Source organism: Ylistrum balloti, unplaced genomic scaffold, assembly GCF_031769215.1.
Source record: "Ylistrum balloti isolate Yb309-2 unplaced genomic scaffold, AGI_CSIRO_Ybal_v1 Utg371858, whole genome shotgun sequence".
Lineage (NCBI taxonomy): Eukaryota > Metazoa > Mollusca > Bivalvia > Pectinida > Pectinidae > Ylistrum > Ylistrum balloti.
In genome coordinates this window covers 13,992-31,957 of record NW_026782920.1, presented here as the reverse complement: position 1 = coordinate 31,957, position 17,966 = coordinate 13,992, and the positions used below count along the sequence as shown (strand labels likewise).

At 33.5% G+C, this 17,966-nt stretch overlaps 1 protein-coding gene across 1 annotated transcript; it reads left to right on the top strand.

The window, feature by feature from the left end:
* The first annotated feature begins 3,499 nt into the window (after positions 1-3,499).
* LOC132563780 (dipeptidase 1-like) lies at positions 3,500-16,648 on the top strand. Its single transcript, XM_060228532.1, has 10 exons — positions 3,500-3,732; positions 3,929-4,109; positions 6,146-6,278; positions 6,586-6,736; positions 7,088-7,151; positions 11,885-12,061; positions 12,832-12,928; positions 13,281-13,356; positions 14,014-14,149; positions 16,322-16,648. Exons 1-10 carry the CDS (start codon positions 3,500-3,502, stop codon positions 16,412-16,414), a joined length of 1,341 nt encoding a protein of 446 aa, XP_060084515.1. The 3' UTR covers positions 16,415-16,648.
* Positions 16,649-17,966: the final 1,318 nt, after the last annotated feature.

Below are 17,966 nucleotides of genomic sequence, written 5' to 3'. Positions count from 1 at the left end.
TCTTCTAGGACTCGTCCGTGTTGCTACATCATACAAGTGTTTCGTCCCTGTAGGACTCGTCAGTTATACTACATCACTCGTCAGTTATACTACATCACACAGCTATTTCGTCATTCTAGAACTCGTCAGTTACACTACATCACACAGCTATTTCGTCATTCTAGAACTCGTCAGTTACACTACATCACACAGCTATTTCGTCATTCTAGAACTCGTCAGTTACACTACATCGCACAGCTGTTTCGTCCTTCTAAGCCGCGTCAGTGATTCTACATCGTACAACTTCTAGTCTTCCTCAGCAATGCTCTATCATACGGTTGTTTTGTCCTCCTAGGATTAGTCAGTGATGGTAAATGACAAAATACCCCACCTTTTTATTGGTTCATAATGGAAGGTTAAGAAAATGGAAATGTTCCAGACCAGAAGAATATGAACATGATATATATAAAATATAGTAAGTAATATCGACAGTATGGTCCAACAATGAAAAGTTCGTTGGATGCGAATTTCTGGAATATATATATATGATCACTGAAGTAAGAACGACAGCGCGGACAAGTGAATTGTCAAATTTGCGAGGCAATCTGCCCCATCATCAAAAAGTAACAAAAGTTACATAAATTACATCATAAACATAGAATATAAAACAAATACAACATTATTAACTAAAATCTATGTATGTGGTGTATTTTATGTAATATTTTTATCTTGATAAAGTGGCAGACATTATTACTTCATTGATAACATATATATACATAATATGCCAGCAAATATGCAGGAAGGGAATTCTTGATTAACAAACTGGTCTATCTGTTCCGTAGACGCGCATCAGTGTTAACAGGACTTTGTAATAACTTGTGTACGGATATAAACAGATGCTTTGTTTACAAATCGTTTACATATCAAAAAAACCCTGGTTTTATTCACTTGGTATTTTCAGACGTGTAATGCTAATTTCTAGCCGCAACTATCACGACGTATTAAGGTAAAGATTAAGACCGTGTATGCATAGAAAATGTTGCGCGATGACCGCAAAAAGGCACATATGTTTATTGTAAATGTTCTGTGTATAGTGTAGCGATACACACACCACTTACATCACTCATTTGCATTGCAGATCCAGTGAAGTTTGACGAAGCTTTTGTAAACACACGTATTGCTCCGTGTGATCAGGAAAAGTTGGGGCTCTGTATTACAAGGTATTTTTTTTCTGTCATAACGATAATTATATTGATATAGTTTTTTTGTATTTTGTGACCCAAGATAGTAGTATTAACATTAGTTTTAAGCTACATCTGGCAGTCGATGTTTTAGGACATCTCACATAAGATATGTAGTTAATTTTGAAGCTCATTCTTAATCAGCAATTATAATGTAGGGAACACCGGTGATGTAACAATGAGTTCAATAGATAGATGTAGCAAAGGCCTTTAGCAAAACTAATCCAATAAAACATTGACACGAGTGAAACATTCTGTTTATCAATATAACCCAAATTGCTATAAACACTTATTTCGACTTGGATACATCTTTAAACAATCTCGACTATCATGTGACCTATTTATGAGTCACAATATTGGTATAATATGTGTCCTACGATATCAATGACATGGCCGGCTGATATGACAAAATATTCACACACTGTTATGTATACACAGCAAATTGGCCGTTTCGTGGGTCATCTTAGGAGATCGATATCACATAGCTCGGTGATAAATGATAATGAACATTATTAATTTAAATGTGTATCTTGTGTTATCGCTGAACAAGTTTCTTTTCTCATCTTTCTTGCTTGAAAGTCTGAAAACAAAATCGACAATCAGACATCAGTGAACGCCAGATATGTGTAACCAGAAATAAGTGTGTGTCTCTTACATATTGCATTCATCTACGAGTGATAAAATCTTCACACAACCACGTGGCCATTCAATTGAAAGATATGTACATATGAAAATCTAGGCGTGAATAACAGTCCTTGACACAACCACGTGACCATAATATGTTGTTACAACGTAGTTTGTTTCCTTGTGATCTTCTCCTTTGCAGACGCGGGTTTGTAATGCGATATGGTCGTCACTAAACATCTTTATTATATGAGCTAAAACTGTACTGATCTATTACCCCTAGAGTTTACAGGTATTATGCAATACTTGATAGGCGACAAGAATCTTTCCACCAAAAACAGGTCTCCAATCACGTGACTCAAATATCTACTTACGTATAGTAAGTTGAGAATTCATTGGGACTAATGAAACATTTGTAAACTACAAAATTATGTGTCCATCTCTTTTATAACATTCAGGATATATTTATACTGCTGAAACGGGGTAATAATATATAGTATTAGTAAAATGACAATAAAGTATTTCCTGTTTCGAAAAAGAACCGTTTTAACAACGCTTGTGAAACGTTTTATTCCAATTGTTTGATACAAGATCATATCGTGTTGCTATGCTACGTTAAAAATACGTGACATAGACGTTGCAAGCGAGACGGTGAATTTCACAACTTTTAATGGAGAAATAAGCGTTTCCACAACGTCTGAAAAACGTTATATTTTTAATATAAAACGTATAGTTTTCATCCTTAAGGATTACATGTTGGATACACGTTTCATTAACTTTTATGGTTAAACTGAATTATTGGAATATTTGCTGAAAAAATCCGGCGATTCAATCACGTTTATTACACTTGTCGTTTTTATCTTTAGAAACTGTGTTTAACATTACAGAAATGCAACGTTAAACAAACATTATAGAAATGTTGTAATGCAACTGCATCGTTTCCAACCGTCTATGACGTTTCTGCAGCATATCTCTGCTAGCTGGGTTGGGGACGGACAAAGTCGCAGCCATTATTCTGCCGATCATGGGTCGTACGATTCGATCCAACAATAAATGTCTCCCTCCATCAGGACACTTTTTTTCTTCATTGTTCTTGCACAGGATCTCGTATCTTGCATACAGATTTCTCTTGTGCTAACATCAAGACCTGCTTCCGATTTTTAGCCTCTTTCCTGACAATATTATTTACATATCAACTTTTTGAAATATTAAACTTGCAATTCATGCTCGTGTAAGTAGACATGTTTTTACATTGGATGGCGCAACATCACAATCATCCGTAGAGAAGGGCATGCATTGAAGAATCACTATAAGCAATTATACATCAGTGGTTCATATTCGACAACATTCACAATGAAAATGTAGACACAGGCTTAAGCTTTTGAAGCACAAGAAAATAGCAACAAATAACAAAATGGGCTCATTCTATATTTCACCTAAAACCCAATATCTACAAAATACGAGATTATAAGAAAAAAAGACAATGATACCTTTGAAAAGTACAAGGGTGATATGTTCAGGTATTCCGGAAAGGTCAGCGTATTCTGCTTCATCGACAAATCCGATAAAGTAAGCGACAAATCTTGACTGCAAGCATAGAATTATACAAAGGTGTTTCCTTACAGATTCAAGGGAGAAGTTCACTTTACATCAAAATGTCGTCCGGAGGTTCAATACAGGGTCTGACCACATCAAAACTTGAGTTTAAGAGGGGGAGTACTCGTGACAGATTGATCCTAGCTTTGATAATTGTCGGGGGAATAGCACTAGTAATTGGTCTTGCAGTAGGGATCCCATTGTCTAAACGAGATGCTGTACCAGGACCAACCCATGACCCTGACCTAGCGTTCGCTAGATCGTTCTTACAAGACAATGTGTTAATTGACGGGTAAGTTCCTGTTTATTCACGTATTTAAAAGAATATCATAAAATGGTGACATTGTATTTGTTACCATTTTTTTTTCTAAATACTTTAGCACACACGTGTTCATAGATATGCATTTTGCATGTTTACCAATATATCTGTTTTACAAGCTGTTACTCTATATAAATTGTACATTGCATCTACTTCATTTTACCTATAGTCACAACGATCTCCCCTGGCAAATTCGACAGTATGAGCAAAACAAGGTGAACAACGTCAACCTAAATACGGATACTAGGAATGAATGGCCCCCAGGAACGCCTATGACAGATATGTCCTTTCCTGTACTCCCCCCTCAGACGGATATACCAAGACTCCTGGAGGGGGGTGTTGGTGCGCAGGTAAGTTGGTTTTCAACGTCGACATCTGCAAATGTACAATCAGGTTGCTCGTCTCCTAGCTCATCTGTCTGTGTCTGTCTGTCTGTCTGTCTACTCAGCCTGCATATTTTTAAAACTCCAACTATTATATGTGAGTTATGTCGATTTGCCTGGCCAATTCTTAACTACCCTACAGGATTCGATCTTGTTAAAGTTATCTTAACCAAATTTGTCAGGATATCTCTCCAAACATAACGGACAGGTGTGGCTGCTAGGCTTGTCGAACCAAAATGTTTTGACTCCTGAAACCGGTAACATATAAATTAATATCTGTGACAGATCAATATGCTTCATTAAAATTTCACTATTATCTATTGATCATATTATAAAAATATGACTTTTTGGTTTGGGATTCCTCGAGTATATTCCGTTGGTTTTTGTTGACATACTTTTACATAATGAAAGGTTTCTGATGGTTGAGGATAAGAATCTTCAAGTTTCGATCAAGGAGTGCGTTCAAGAGAAACGTCTTCATTTTCATTGTGTAACTCAAAGAGGGTAAAAAAGTATTTTACATAACGAAGTCTAATGGATTTCACCCCGTTGGTTTGTTTTGTACTTTCCTTTCCTTAATCAAAGATGACAAAATTGGCATGGGTTGTATATATACAACTGTAACTTTCACGGTGTCTCTACTTAAATACATTGCGGTGTTATTGTCTTGTGTCTTTTGTACAGTCCCATCAAATGTGTGTACCAATTTATATATATCTCTAGAAGTCGCTATTTATTTATCAGAGATAACGAAGGCATAAAATAAATTTCACATCACTTTAATGACCTCTACAAAATAAATTTGACAATATAGTGTTTTTTGTTGTGGTTGGCGATTGTGGCCATGGCTTCGTCACCAAGAGGTTACCGCCAAACATTGGGCTGCTCGGCCACCTCAAATAGATAGATGCGACAAAATCTATTAATTGTAAAATTTTCAAGATATGTACAGAAATGACTCTGTGAGTAGCCGTCATTCTGAATAGCTGTAATTATGTTAAATATATATACTGTATAGTTATTATTCCTGGTGGCGACCTCTAAACCGCCGCTACAATCACTAAACGGCAAGTAGAACCGAGTCTTTTAACAAAGTCTGTTACAACAATACCATATCCCTGGTGCTTACTGCCACAACGGAGTGAAGCCATGACGATGTGATGAAGTGATCCTGACAGGCCCAGACAGACTGCATATTCCAGACACACACCTGGCAATAAAATCAAATAATAATAATAATAAAACAGCAGCCAGCAGAAAAACAAACTTTGCGGAAGGTGGGAGGTTGAACAATTGATCGCCTCTGGTGTAACTTCCCCACAATGTGTAAAAACGATAAAAAGATGGTAGATAACTCTGATTATACCCGATCCAATAGGAATATTGGAGGCAACTCTGGATAGCAGATACTGGTATGACACCAAGGAGTGGCTTGCACTCTGATAAACTGATTTATTTATTATCAAATAAATCCCAATAATTTCATTTTCGAGAAAAAAGCCAGTTCAGCAATTTATCCCTTATTGAAATGCGTTAGATAATCGTCTGATGAAGACATATTGTATATTGATGTCATGAATACTTGAATTCTTATAGAAATATTTCAGTTTTTTTAACGGCTGACATTTTATTGTGAATCTAAGATATCAATATGAAAATCATAAGTGCATTATGTACAGGAAAGCTATATCAAATTGTTGACGTTTTAAGCATGTAGCCAATAATGAGAGACGCAAAAAGATATTTTTGGCAAACTTATATGACAGAAAGGATTTCTTTTTTGTTTAAGTTCGCATGTTGCATCAACCGAAAATACAAAGGAAATTCATGTTTATTGATCTTGCATAATGTATATCTATATATAGCATAGGGAATTTCGATCGCTCTATTTTCTCATAAAATGGTCCTTTTATGGATGTATTTCAGACGTTGTAACAGAGAAACCTTTAGTATTTTTCATTGTACTGTTTGGTTTCTTTTCTTATTATGAATTCGCATTTCAGTGGTGGGCGGCATTCGTCTCGTGTGCCGCTACAGCTAAAGATGCCGTGCGTCAGGGCTTTGATCAGGTCGATGTAATCCACAAGTTCACCGATAAATATCCAGAGGCCTTCACGTTGGCACGGTCTGCAGACGGTACTTAAGATATATGTACAGTACCTATTAAGCTAAGTCTAGTACATATAGCTTTAGGTCTAACCTACTGTTTTGTTATTGGTCCGTAAATAAAACATTTAAGGCTACTAGATTGGTATGATAGATTTTTTCATTCTAACTTTCCCGCAAGAAGTACAAGCAATTAAAACATACGTTATTTCTGTTTTGCAATGTTAAAGAGACGTTATAGTCGCAATAAATGTTGAGACACTAATATCTAGAGACTGCTGTCAAGAAAACAAAAAGTCGAAAACCATTGTTTTTGTGTTTTGTCCTTTTCATACAGATATAGTAAACATATTTGCGAACAATAAAATCGCAAGTCTGATTGGTTTGGAGGGAGGTCACATGATTGGTAACACCCTGGGCAATCTTCGTATGTATTACATGATCGGTGTCCGATACATGACCTTGACCCACAGCTGTGACAACGACTGGTGAGTATCTGTTTAGGATTATCTTTGTTTACTTCCATTTAGATATCATACCGTAGTTACAATTTCCCCGGAAAGCTTTCATGTCTTTATGAGCAACTCGGTGAATCGAATTCCGGTCTCCTTAAGTTCGAGGCTGGCAATAAGCCACTCGGCCACCCGTATATTACAATGTAGGTACCATTACATCGATAAAAATACTACAAATATTGTTTTCTGAACACAAATTCTTACAACTTAAGATTGTATTCTACAGTTTCCTAAAAGAAGGATTACTGTTAGTAATGGTAATTTTACTGTGTAATGTTAGTATCATCTTGTTCTGAGAATAGTAAATTCGATCGTTTTTTCCAGGGCGGATAACTACAAGGCAGATTTAAATGGAGGAATATCAAAGGGTCTTACAGACTTTGGAAAGGTTTGTATCAAACAAATTCAATAGCATTTCTTGATTTAAAAGGTATATTTTGATGCTTAAGGCATTTGTTTTGGCTATAATTGTCCAAACAAGATATAAAATGTTCAAGTTTGTGGAATTTAAAAAAAATAATTGGTGTGAGATTTGTATGCAATTTTTCCGTCAAATGCTTATAGTTATTGTCCCTTAATGATTGTAATGATTTAATAATTGTACCAGTTATACCATTCGTACTATTTATGCTCCCTAATAACATGGTAGCATGTTGCAGTCAGTTGATTAGATAATATCTGAATTTCACGATTTCCGTGATGGGAAAGTTACCGTTTATGTGAAGTTCCATGGTAACAGTCACAGTTCAACTGAATTGAGAATATCCTGCTTTGATTTCGCAATATGATTCGTTATCAACCTTGTCAACCCATCACTTTGGTGGACTTATACTTACGTAACGTTTGAGGACGATGAAAACGAACACGCTTATTCCTTTGCAATGCATGACCTTTAAGATAGAAACAGGATTTAATCCTGATCTAAGTGCTTGAGACATATCAGTGTAACCTATGCTGTCTAAATTGAATTTTTGAGAACATTGGTGACCATAGTTAGGACATGACTTGTGTTGTGTCAATGGCTAATTATGTCTGATCCTGATACATAGCCTTTGATAAGTACGTTCTGCATCACTGGCTGTTCAAGGTTGTATTGAATGAGCTTTATCTGCGTTACGTCAATGCTAATTAAGGTACGATGGCACTGTTCTTTCACCGTTGAATTAGGAAATCATATGTTGTCCATCATTTTTTAACGGTTGTGTCCGTTAAATTTGAAAATAAAGTTTATGAAGGTTAAAAGGATTCCTCTGTATACAAAGCATGCACTTTCAGATTTAGCTATAAACTCGGGGTTTCCGTGTCCCGCTCCAAAATATATAGCACTGAGGCTGGTTCTGAAGCGTTTTGCTATCCCAACATTTAAGCAATACATATGGATTTAATCAAACTGTTTTTTTTTAATTAAAATTAAATTTAAGTTAAATATACATGTCTGTACAATGGTAATAATATATTTTCCAACACACTCTTTTTCATTAAACTTTCACTCTCCTTACGCATCAATCTTCTTTTATTTTAAAACTCTCTTTAAAACTTATCCTAAGTATCGATGCTTTTCACTGTTATTGCAATGCATCAATCATTAAAACAATTTCTTGCCTTACTCATTTTAGAATGTGTTTTATCAAGTCATTCACCTCATAATCAACATCAATTCTTTTTTCATTCAATAACTGCCACTTTGTAGTAAAACAAACTTATTATCACAGTATATTGATTTCTTAGATAATAACTTCCAAATATAACACCTTTATCACTTATATGAAAAATTTGATTTGGTTGATATATTTCACCCAAAACTTTGTTGATCCATAATTCAATTGCCTTCCAAATATTTAATTTTATAAGATGTGTAGAATAGGTGAATTTGAGTTTCATCATGTAAATGACAAAATGTACATAATCCATGAGACATTTTCATTTTTCAATAATTTTACCTGAGTAGAAATAGTATTTTGCAAACATTTCCATTGGAAATCGCTACATTTCCTTTTTGCTTTAGACCTACTTAACGGAGTCAAAATCTTTACCCAATTTATGTCATCTTGATATATTGTATCCCAGGTATTTTTGTGATTTGGGATAATAGCTTGTATCCAAAACTAATACTTTTAAAGTTTTATTTGTTAACTTTGTTGGTTGTATTTTCTCATTGTTTCTATTTGTTTTGATATATAATTCTTCTGTTACAGCTATTGGTTCAGTTATTGGTATTTCTTGATTTAAACTCTTGTATCTAATTGTCACATGAGGAAATTGCTTTCTTTACAATAGAGAATTCTGACATCCAGTTATCCTTGAAAAGCAATTTCTCTCATAATTCTTGAGAATTAATAAAATTAGTTCATCCTTTATTCCATATATCTTTTATTTTTGTTATATTTGATTAAGTCCAATTTCAAAGAAAACAGGATTTTTTCTGAACGTGATATTGGTGTTTCCAAATATCCTTTGATTGAGTATTTCTTTTTTTTTTTCTTAACTGGACGGCGTTTTAACATGACCTGCCAACATTCGAGAGAGACCTTATAAAACTGTGAAATACGATTTAATGCTAATGATTTTGTAGTACTACATTTACATATAAAGAGCTCCTTTGAGAACGTAGAATCATATTTTTAAGCCAATATTTCCCTAATGCATTCCAACATTGAACGTCTGAATAAATTATCTTGTATATATTTTTGACCTCCAAGATTGATGTCTCTATAACAGGTTTCTTTAGCAACTTTATTTACATTAGCGTTCCATAGAAACTGGTAAATCATTTTATTTATGGTAATTTTATATTGATGTGGTATAGTTTCCATGTTATATCTTTTATTTTTTGTCTTTTTTCAGCTTTGTATGGTTGCTTCAATCTTTTTATCTTATTTTTTTATTCCATAACCATGCATTTATTCAAGAGGTTTAACCCTTTCTACCCGACATATTTCCTTAAAGTTAGGAGGTCTTTGTTTCCATGTTTCTTTAGTTTTTTGTCTTATTTATTTTTGCACCAGATGCTTTTTCATAATGACGTAAAACACTAAAAAATATTGGAATAGAATTTTCATTCCCAACAAATTGCTGCGAATCATCAGCAAACATATTAATTTTTGGCTTCATGTTTTTCATTGTTACTAAATGGTATCTCAATTCCTTTTATTGAAGCATTTTTCCTAATAGAACATGCCATGGGTTCAGCATACATGCTATAAATTAAAGGTGCTATTGGGCACTGGACGAGAAAGCTTGAAGGGTTTTGAAATGAAACCACTTGTAAGTATATGACTAGACGAATATATGTATGTCATTTTAATCCGTTCAATAAACTGTGTACCAAATCCAATTTTTTAAAGACACATTTGCACCCATTCCCATTCACCTCGATCGAATGCTTTTTGCTGGTCTAAGAAAATAATGCTTCCACCTTTGTTTTCTGTATTTGAGTATTCAATAATATCTTGGATTAAACGAATACCATCTTCTATGTTTCTTCCCTTTACGAATCCCTTTAGGTCGCTCAGAATAATTTTTGGAAGTTCGTTTTTAATACGTTCTACAATAAGTTTTGTTATAATTTTATAGTCGGTGTTCAAGAGAGTGATTGGTCACCATTTTTTTTATATCCTTCCTTTCCCCCTATTTATATAAAAGAGTTATCAAACCCTTATATTGAGATGGGCATAGTTCTCTAGTTCCAAATACATTTATAACAACATTTTAAAACTGTTCCTTGATCAAATTCCAGTTAGTCTGATAAAATTCAACAATAATACCATCAATGCCTGGTGATCGATTGGCATTCAAATTTTTATCAAATAAATTTCATTTTCAGTAGGCAGTTTCTCAAGGTCATTTTTTAACGTCGTCTTTAATAGATACATTTACATTTGGTACTAAGATATTTGCTTCACCAAAATCTATCCCTTCAGTCGTGAAGAGATTACTGTTCCTTAATAATATCAGTTATATCATCTTTATAGCCGCCATATTCACATTTAATCGAATTCCACTATTTGTTTAGTTCTCTACACTTCTCAAGACCTAGAAAATAAGCAGTAGATTTCTCACCTTCCTTACACCATTTTATTCTACTTCTTACCTTGGTAGCGTTTATCCTGTTTTCATAGTATGGACTAATTTGATTTTCTAAATGTTGAATTGTCTCATGATTAGCATTACACTTTTTAAATTCATTTTCAAGCTGTTGAATATTTCTTAAATTCAGCGTTTAGTAATTTACTTACAAACATAGTGATATCTGTTATTTTTGTTTTAGTAATCTCCCAACACACTTTTATCGAAGTAAATTTATATATTATGTTTTTCCATTCATTATAAAAAAATGTAAATATGTCTCTAAATATGTCAGATTTGATAACCTTTCTGTTCATTTTCCAGTACCCTGGGTCTCTGTTCACTCTAGACATGTTAATTGTTATACAAGGCACGCCATAATGGTCATCTTTCGTAAAGGGACTGAACTCTATATTAGTTTTAGTCACTTTACTGTCTAAAGAGGAAGAAATTAAAAAAACTGTCTATTCTCGATTGTTTATTACTTCTGCTAAATGTGAAGCGTATTATGTCTAAGTTTCTCCTTCTCCGAACATCTTCTAATTTCTAGTTATTGAATTAATTTTGTCTATTTCTAAGTAACTCACATTTTTGCACAATTTCTGCACCGACTTTGCTGTATTGTTTAAGGTTTCAATATGTTTAGACTGTCCTCTCCTTGGTATTATACTGGAAATGTGCAAATGTGGGTTTTTGGAAGAAAGCACTGATACTGTCTGCAGCTTTGGTAAATGAAATTTCAACAGTTTTTATTGCTGGACACATCATTTGTTCCTAGTACTACAAAAACCTCCTGAATATCATCGGTATTTATGTCCTTGGCACGACCAGCCATATCAAGTAGTTCCTGAACTCTAGTGGTAGTAACACCGGATTTGGCGACGATTTTTGTGTTTGTATTGCCTATACACATTCTTTTGCAGTTTGTTATGTTAGGGGTTTCCTCAGTTTTTGGCATTGGTGTAGATTGAGAAAGAATTGTTAATGCCATCTTCCTTTGATTGAGACATAATCAATCAAAAAAAGTAATTATACTTTCTTAACAACAACTTATAGGTCGTGGTACGTGAAATGAACAGACTTGGGATGATCGTGGATGTGTCACATGTGTCTTATCAAACAATGATTGACGCTATTCAGACGTCGGATGCACCAGTGATCTTCAGTCATTCATCAGTGTTTGCTCTTTGCAATCACTACAGGAACGTGAAGGACGATGTTCTTCGAATGATGGTGAGGAAGACAGAGTCGCGAAAGAAAAACGAAAAATATCAAAATATATACAGATTAGAACAAAAAATGACTCAATATACAGATATAATGCTTCTAAATTATCAAACTGTGAAACACATAATATACAGTTGAAATTAATACCAATTATATACACAAAATTACGTGACATCATCAAATGTTCCCAGCCTAACCTTGCTCACTGTATACGTTAGTATATTTTATACGAAATATTACTTATCATTGTCGAGTACATGTAACCATTTGGTTACAAACACCTTTATAATTCTGGAACAAATAAACATGATAAAGCAATTTAAGTTACTACTACCTTTTACAAGTATGTATGATACCGGATAATGAAAATGATATAACCAGTTAAGTCGTTAAACCAATTAAGAGCTACGGATAAGTTACGACTTTATACCTCTATAACCAGGTAAGTTACTGAAACCATTTCAGAGCTACGGATAAGTTACCACCTTATACCTCTATAGCCAGGTATGTTACTGAAACCATTGTAGAGCTACGGTTAAGTTACGACTTTATACCTCTATAACCAGGTAAGTTACTTAAACCATTTTAGGGCTACACGTGAAATACTTTGCAATAACTTTATTCTCAGAGATTGAATATAACGATGAAGTAACTACACAATTCTATAAGTAGTGTTATAAAAAAAATGTCATCTAAATAAACAAAATGGTTGGCAGGTGTCCATCTTGGAATTTGAACACTTGGAATATAACACAGATGTGTATCGTTCTTTGCAGAAACAAAAGAACGGTATCATCATGATCAACTTCTACACTGGTTACATCAACTGTAATCCGGACCACGCTAACACAACAACCGTGTCACAAGTAGCAGGTATATATCATAAACATAACATAATGTTAGATGTTTGAGATTTTCTTTCTATAAATGATGGATTGTGAATAATATAAATCTTATTGCCGTCAACTGAGTAAACCCAATTTCAAAACATCAATCACGCATTAATTCCATTTGTACAATGTAATGGTTCATCGGAAACAAAGTAATGATCCCATAATATTAATACGTTTTGTTCTCCTTATCACTAGATTTAAATGCAAATACCATTCTCTGCAATTTCCTCATCTTCTGTTGCATAGTCTGTGCATAATATACACACATATTTACATGTGCGTTTGTTTCCAAAGTGATTAAATATCGATAATCATTGAGGTTGCCTTTGCAGATCACATCGATTATGTAAAGAAACTGATTGGCGTGGAGTATGTGGCCATAGGTGCCGACTATGACGGAGTTCCGTTGTAAGTATTTATAATGAAAATTAAATAAATGTATTATTTTTGGGAATGATATGTATCAGACATAGGCAATATTCACGCAGGGTCATTTTCGTCCTTGTGTGAAACTCGACATTTGGTGAGTTTACCGACATAAAGGATTACATATACATCATAACCATATGTAAAAGGATTATTTCACAGTGTAAAAGTAATAAATCGACATGTAACACAGGGGCCTGGGTCTATCTCTAGACACAATGTGTTAAACATTACAAATGACTAGTTTCATCTCGTCTGATTCGATAGTGTTCTTTAAATTTATGTCAAACAGTGATTTAAACTGCGTCATATAGTGTCGTCCTACTAGGGTTCATTAATGATTTTTGGAACCAAACGTATAGAATATAAAGAGGAGAGTTTGAAAATCAAAACAATTATCTACATCAATATCAAGTGAAGCTTCATCGACCCTAGAAACCAAACACCATGGTAAATGAATAAAACTTTTAGAAAAAAGGTAATTTGCAGGTACAAATATTGATCCAGTGAGTGACTTATGTATAATGCCGCAAATATATTTCAACAGACAAACATACATTGTATACATTGATATTTTTGTTATAGGAGAGAGTGCTCTGATAGTGAAAAACGCCGTTACATATGTGTTTTTCATTTTAGTATGCCCTTGGAGCTTGAGGATTCTTCAACCTACCCCGTGATATTTGCCGAGCTTAAAAGACGAAATTGGTCGGTGGAAGATCTAAAGAAGTTGGCTGGTCTTAATTTTCTTCGTGTCTTTAGGGCGGTTGAGAAGGTAAGAACATTACCGAACGCTACTTAAATCGATACCGAACCCAAATAGATAACTTTGCAGAAAAGTGTCCATCGACCCTTGCGAATGAATTATGCTGGAATTCACACTGATTATTTAAAAAGAACAACACCTAAGTTATTATCCAACACATATTTAGTGTAAAAAGCACCTAGTTTCTATGTACGACTTGAAATGTCGAAAATGTTATAAATGTTCCTATCACAGATCATACTCCGAAATATATACTGCACTGGAATAATTTATATACGTTTATATTTAAGAGATACCTTTATATATGCCATGGAATCAAGTTTTAAAGAAGGTTCCAAGTTCTGATATACAATGAAATGCTTTTATGCCATTTAACCTTTACCAGTAAAAGAAAACTCAAAACGAACATCTGAACATGACTCCTTATTTATAATATTTTTATATCATTTTAACTGAAAAGTCTGCGTCCAAATTGCAATTTGCTGTGAACAAGTCTATAAAATGATAAACTCAAAAACAGAAAAAAAAATAAGGAAAAGGAACTGAGCCATTTGATTGTTGAATGTCATTTGAAAGGCAATCTCGTCACAGTTTAGCCAGCTGAGAGATGAGTTCCAAACTTAGATACACATGTCAAAGTCAGGAGACATATCTGCTCTAAAGGTAGCCAAAATAAAAAGTAATTCTCAATAGAAGAAGAATCAATTCCATTGGTGAAAACCCCCACCCATGAGTTATTCTTGAATGTTCTGAAATGCCATTCAGAGGATTGATAAAGAGAAAATCACAAACACTTGTTTGTATGTCAAATGAATCACTTTAAGTTCCTTCCTGAATCTAAAAGAAACGATGCAATATCTTGGTAAGACAATGTAGTCTTTAACTTTCATCTTTACACCTTAGTGTTACATGTATTAGTAATATTTTGAAAAGGAGTACATTTTCAAATAAGACATTGTTTCGTATTACAGACTATATCCCATGCCAGATTTTGACTCTAACTGATTAACCCCCTCTTATCTTCCTGCATGTACCAGATACACAATGTAATAGTATATATAATATATGGAGGCAGATACTCTACCTCTATATCTGAAATAGTGTATCTAAATTATTTTATACACATTAAAGTACATGTGTATCATGAATCTGATCCATATAATATAATTGTAATAATTGCCAAGTTAGGATAAAATATCTGGCACAAACTATGCCTATTCTATGAGGTTGGCACATTGATATCCATGTACCTTAAAAGATATCAATATAAACTCATAAAAGGATTTTTTTCAAATATCTATAAAATTATAGAATCCAGATACAAGAAATTGTGGTGTAGGTACAACATGAGTTTCTGGATAATCAGTCGACATCCGATATTGACGAATTGATTTTTGCACCATATCTATAATTTACTAATGAGCGAGTTGACGGTCAGTGATCGGATATAAAAAAAAACTGCTGATAAATGCTTTTAAGTTGATTTGATGGATTTTCAAAGAACACATACCATATCTATGCCGCATTCGTCAAAAAAGTAAGGGGTTTGCTCAAGTGTAAAAAAACATGTATTGATCCTAAGCTTTAGAGGCGTTAATAGCAATGAAAAAATTCAATTGTCTCAATATGCAAACACAAATATTGTCATGGTCTGTATAACAACAGAAAATAATCAATATATAGTAACGTTAGATATTACTTAACGTCGATATCGTAAGCTACCAAAGAGCAATGCAGAAAGACTTTTGAAAACAATTAGATGCATTTATACATTTGTCGGTATTTTGTTTGCTATTTTTACAAATAATTATCCATTACTTGCAAAAACCAAATGGGAACCTGGACCTTATAAGAAATCGCTATCAAGACTACGGTTGTTAAATCGTGGAGGCTAGAAAAAGGAATATGACATGTATGTGTAATCGTACCAGTATTTTGCAACTTTTTGGTATTGATTTTTATATACATTTACAAAACTCTATTGCTTAGATCTGTGATCAGTCTTTTAGATTCACAAAAAACTTGATATATATATAATCATTTTGTGTAACAAGAATTACGCGATTTGAAAAAATAATTTTTTTGCAAGTCATCTTCATGCAAACAAATACAAACTTTGAAAAAAGTCCATTGATAATATACAATATCAAGGTGTTCAATATATCTGAATTGTTCTTTCAGGTGAGAGATGACAAACAAAACCTACCTCCTTATGAAGACATCATTGATAAGGCTGATTACATAATGCCTCATAACTGTACTACCAGTTTCTAGCTCCAGTCAATTCAAAGCGAACGGAATAATTAAAAAAAATAACAGATTTAGCGGTATTATATTTGGTATCTTTTGCGCTTAAATCAAAGCCCTTACTCATGTTGGCGATTATAACGAGTTTCACTAAAGCAATGCATTTTACCTAGATTGTGGTTGTGCTGTTTAATCAACATGGTAATCTGTAATAAAATGATCAGTTCAATAACAGTGTGAAAACTTCAGTAGAAGTAGATATTTTAGCCCCTTTACTAACTGTTTAGTATATCTTATTATTATTAATGTCTAATCCTTGATGTTAACCGTTTTGAGTGTTTTTGCTCGTTTTAAGGTACATTTTGTGTAAGCGGATTACTTTTGAAATTTGGTTTAATTCTTAGAAAGTGTACGCAGTTGTATTTTTGATTCATCAAACATTTTTGATAAATGCGTGATAGAACCCGTTAATTGCTAAATAATTTAAAGATTTTACAAGATCCATTTTTTTTGTTTGAGAGGGGAGTTTGGGGTTGGGTTGGGTTAATCTATTAATTCTAAACTCAGTAGTATTTTTTATTTAAGATAAGTATCGTCTGGAGTAAAATACCTATCACAAATGAGGATTTTTATCAAATTTTATCAAAGGGTCAATACATTCAGGCGATATGGTGAGTTCGAGGCCTGGATAGGGTACGCGTTAAATATCATCGTCAGTTGTGTTACTACGTTCAAATATGTATATTGACATCGAGTTGATGTTTTTCTTAGTAACTCCTTCCTTCAACCATTGTGTTAGTCCTACTTCCAGTTTTCGTCAAATGCTTTATTACATTCTAAGCACGTCGTGAATGTTTTGATGTAATTGTGACCAGATTAAACACCGCAAGCCTCAACTGTACACTATCAAATATCCGAGGCCGTTTTCGTTTTCGATTTTGAGGTGAGTTTTTAAAATTGTTTATGGAGTTTGAAAAAAATATTAAAAAAAAATCAAAATAAAATAAAAAAAATCATGTCTGATGTATGATAACATTTCATATTGATTCCGTCCTTGCAAACTATTATCTCAGTGAAATGGCTTGACTTTCCCGCGCTTAAATGTTGATTCCATATACAAGAATTATATAGGGCTAACAAAATAGAAAAACTGAGACTGAAATAAGAGTAAAAAATTTTTATTTCGCTCGAGGGTCTTGATAATTATGTACTTCCAATTTAAAAAATGTTCTTAATTATCAATGTAACATTTCTTGAAAGGATATTAATTGAATCCTGGACGAAACGCACACCAATGTTATAATTAAAAAACGTTATCTACAAAACGATAAAACGATTGCAAGCATGAAAAAAAGACAGTTTAACAAGTAGACAAATGAAAAAGTTTAAATGTGTTCTAAGAAAGTTAGAATACAACTGTTTGGCTTGTGATGTAAAAATCAACGATATAACCCGTGATATGTTAACAAAGTATAGCCGGAGATCTCATTGTTATAACTGGCTCTCATTTGAAATATAACGTTGATCTATAATAGCTTCGGTGAAACTGATTACACTTATAACTTCTGAAACATTTGAT

What these genes read in the sequence shown, in the direction of transcription:
- LOC132563780 (XM_060228532.1), top strand. Translation starts at nt 3,500, where the DNA reads ATGTCGTCCGGAGGTTCAATACAGGGTCTGACCACATCAAAACTTGAG. An exon ending in GACAATGTGTTAATTGACGG is followed by an intron (nt 3,733 to 3,928) that starts GTAAGTTCCTGT and finishes TTTTACCTATAG; the next exon opens with TCACAACGATCTCCCCTGGC. An exon ending in AACCGTGTCACAAGTAGCAG is followed by an intron (nt 12,929 to 13,280) that starts GTATATATCATA and finishes TTGCCTTTGCAG; the next exon opens with ATCACATCGATTATGTAAAG.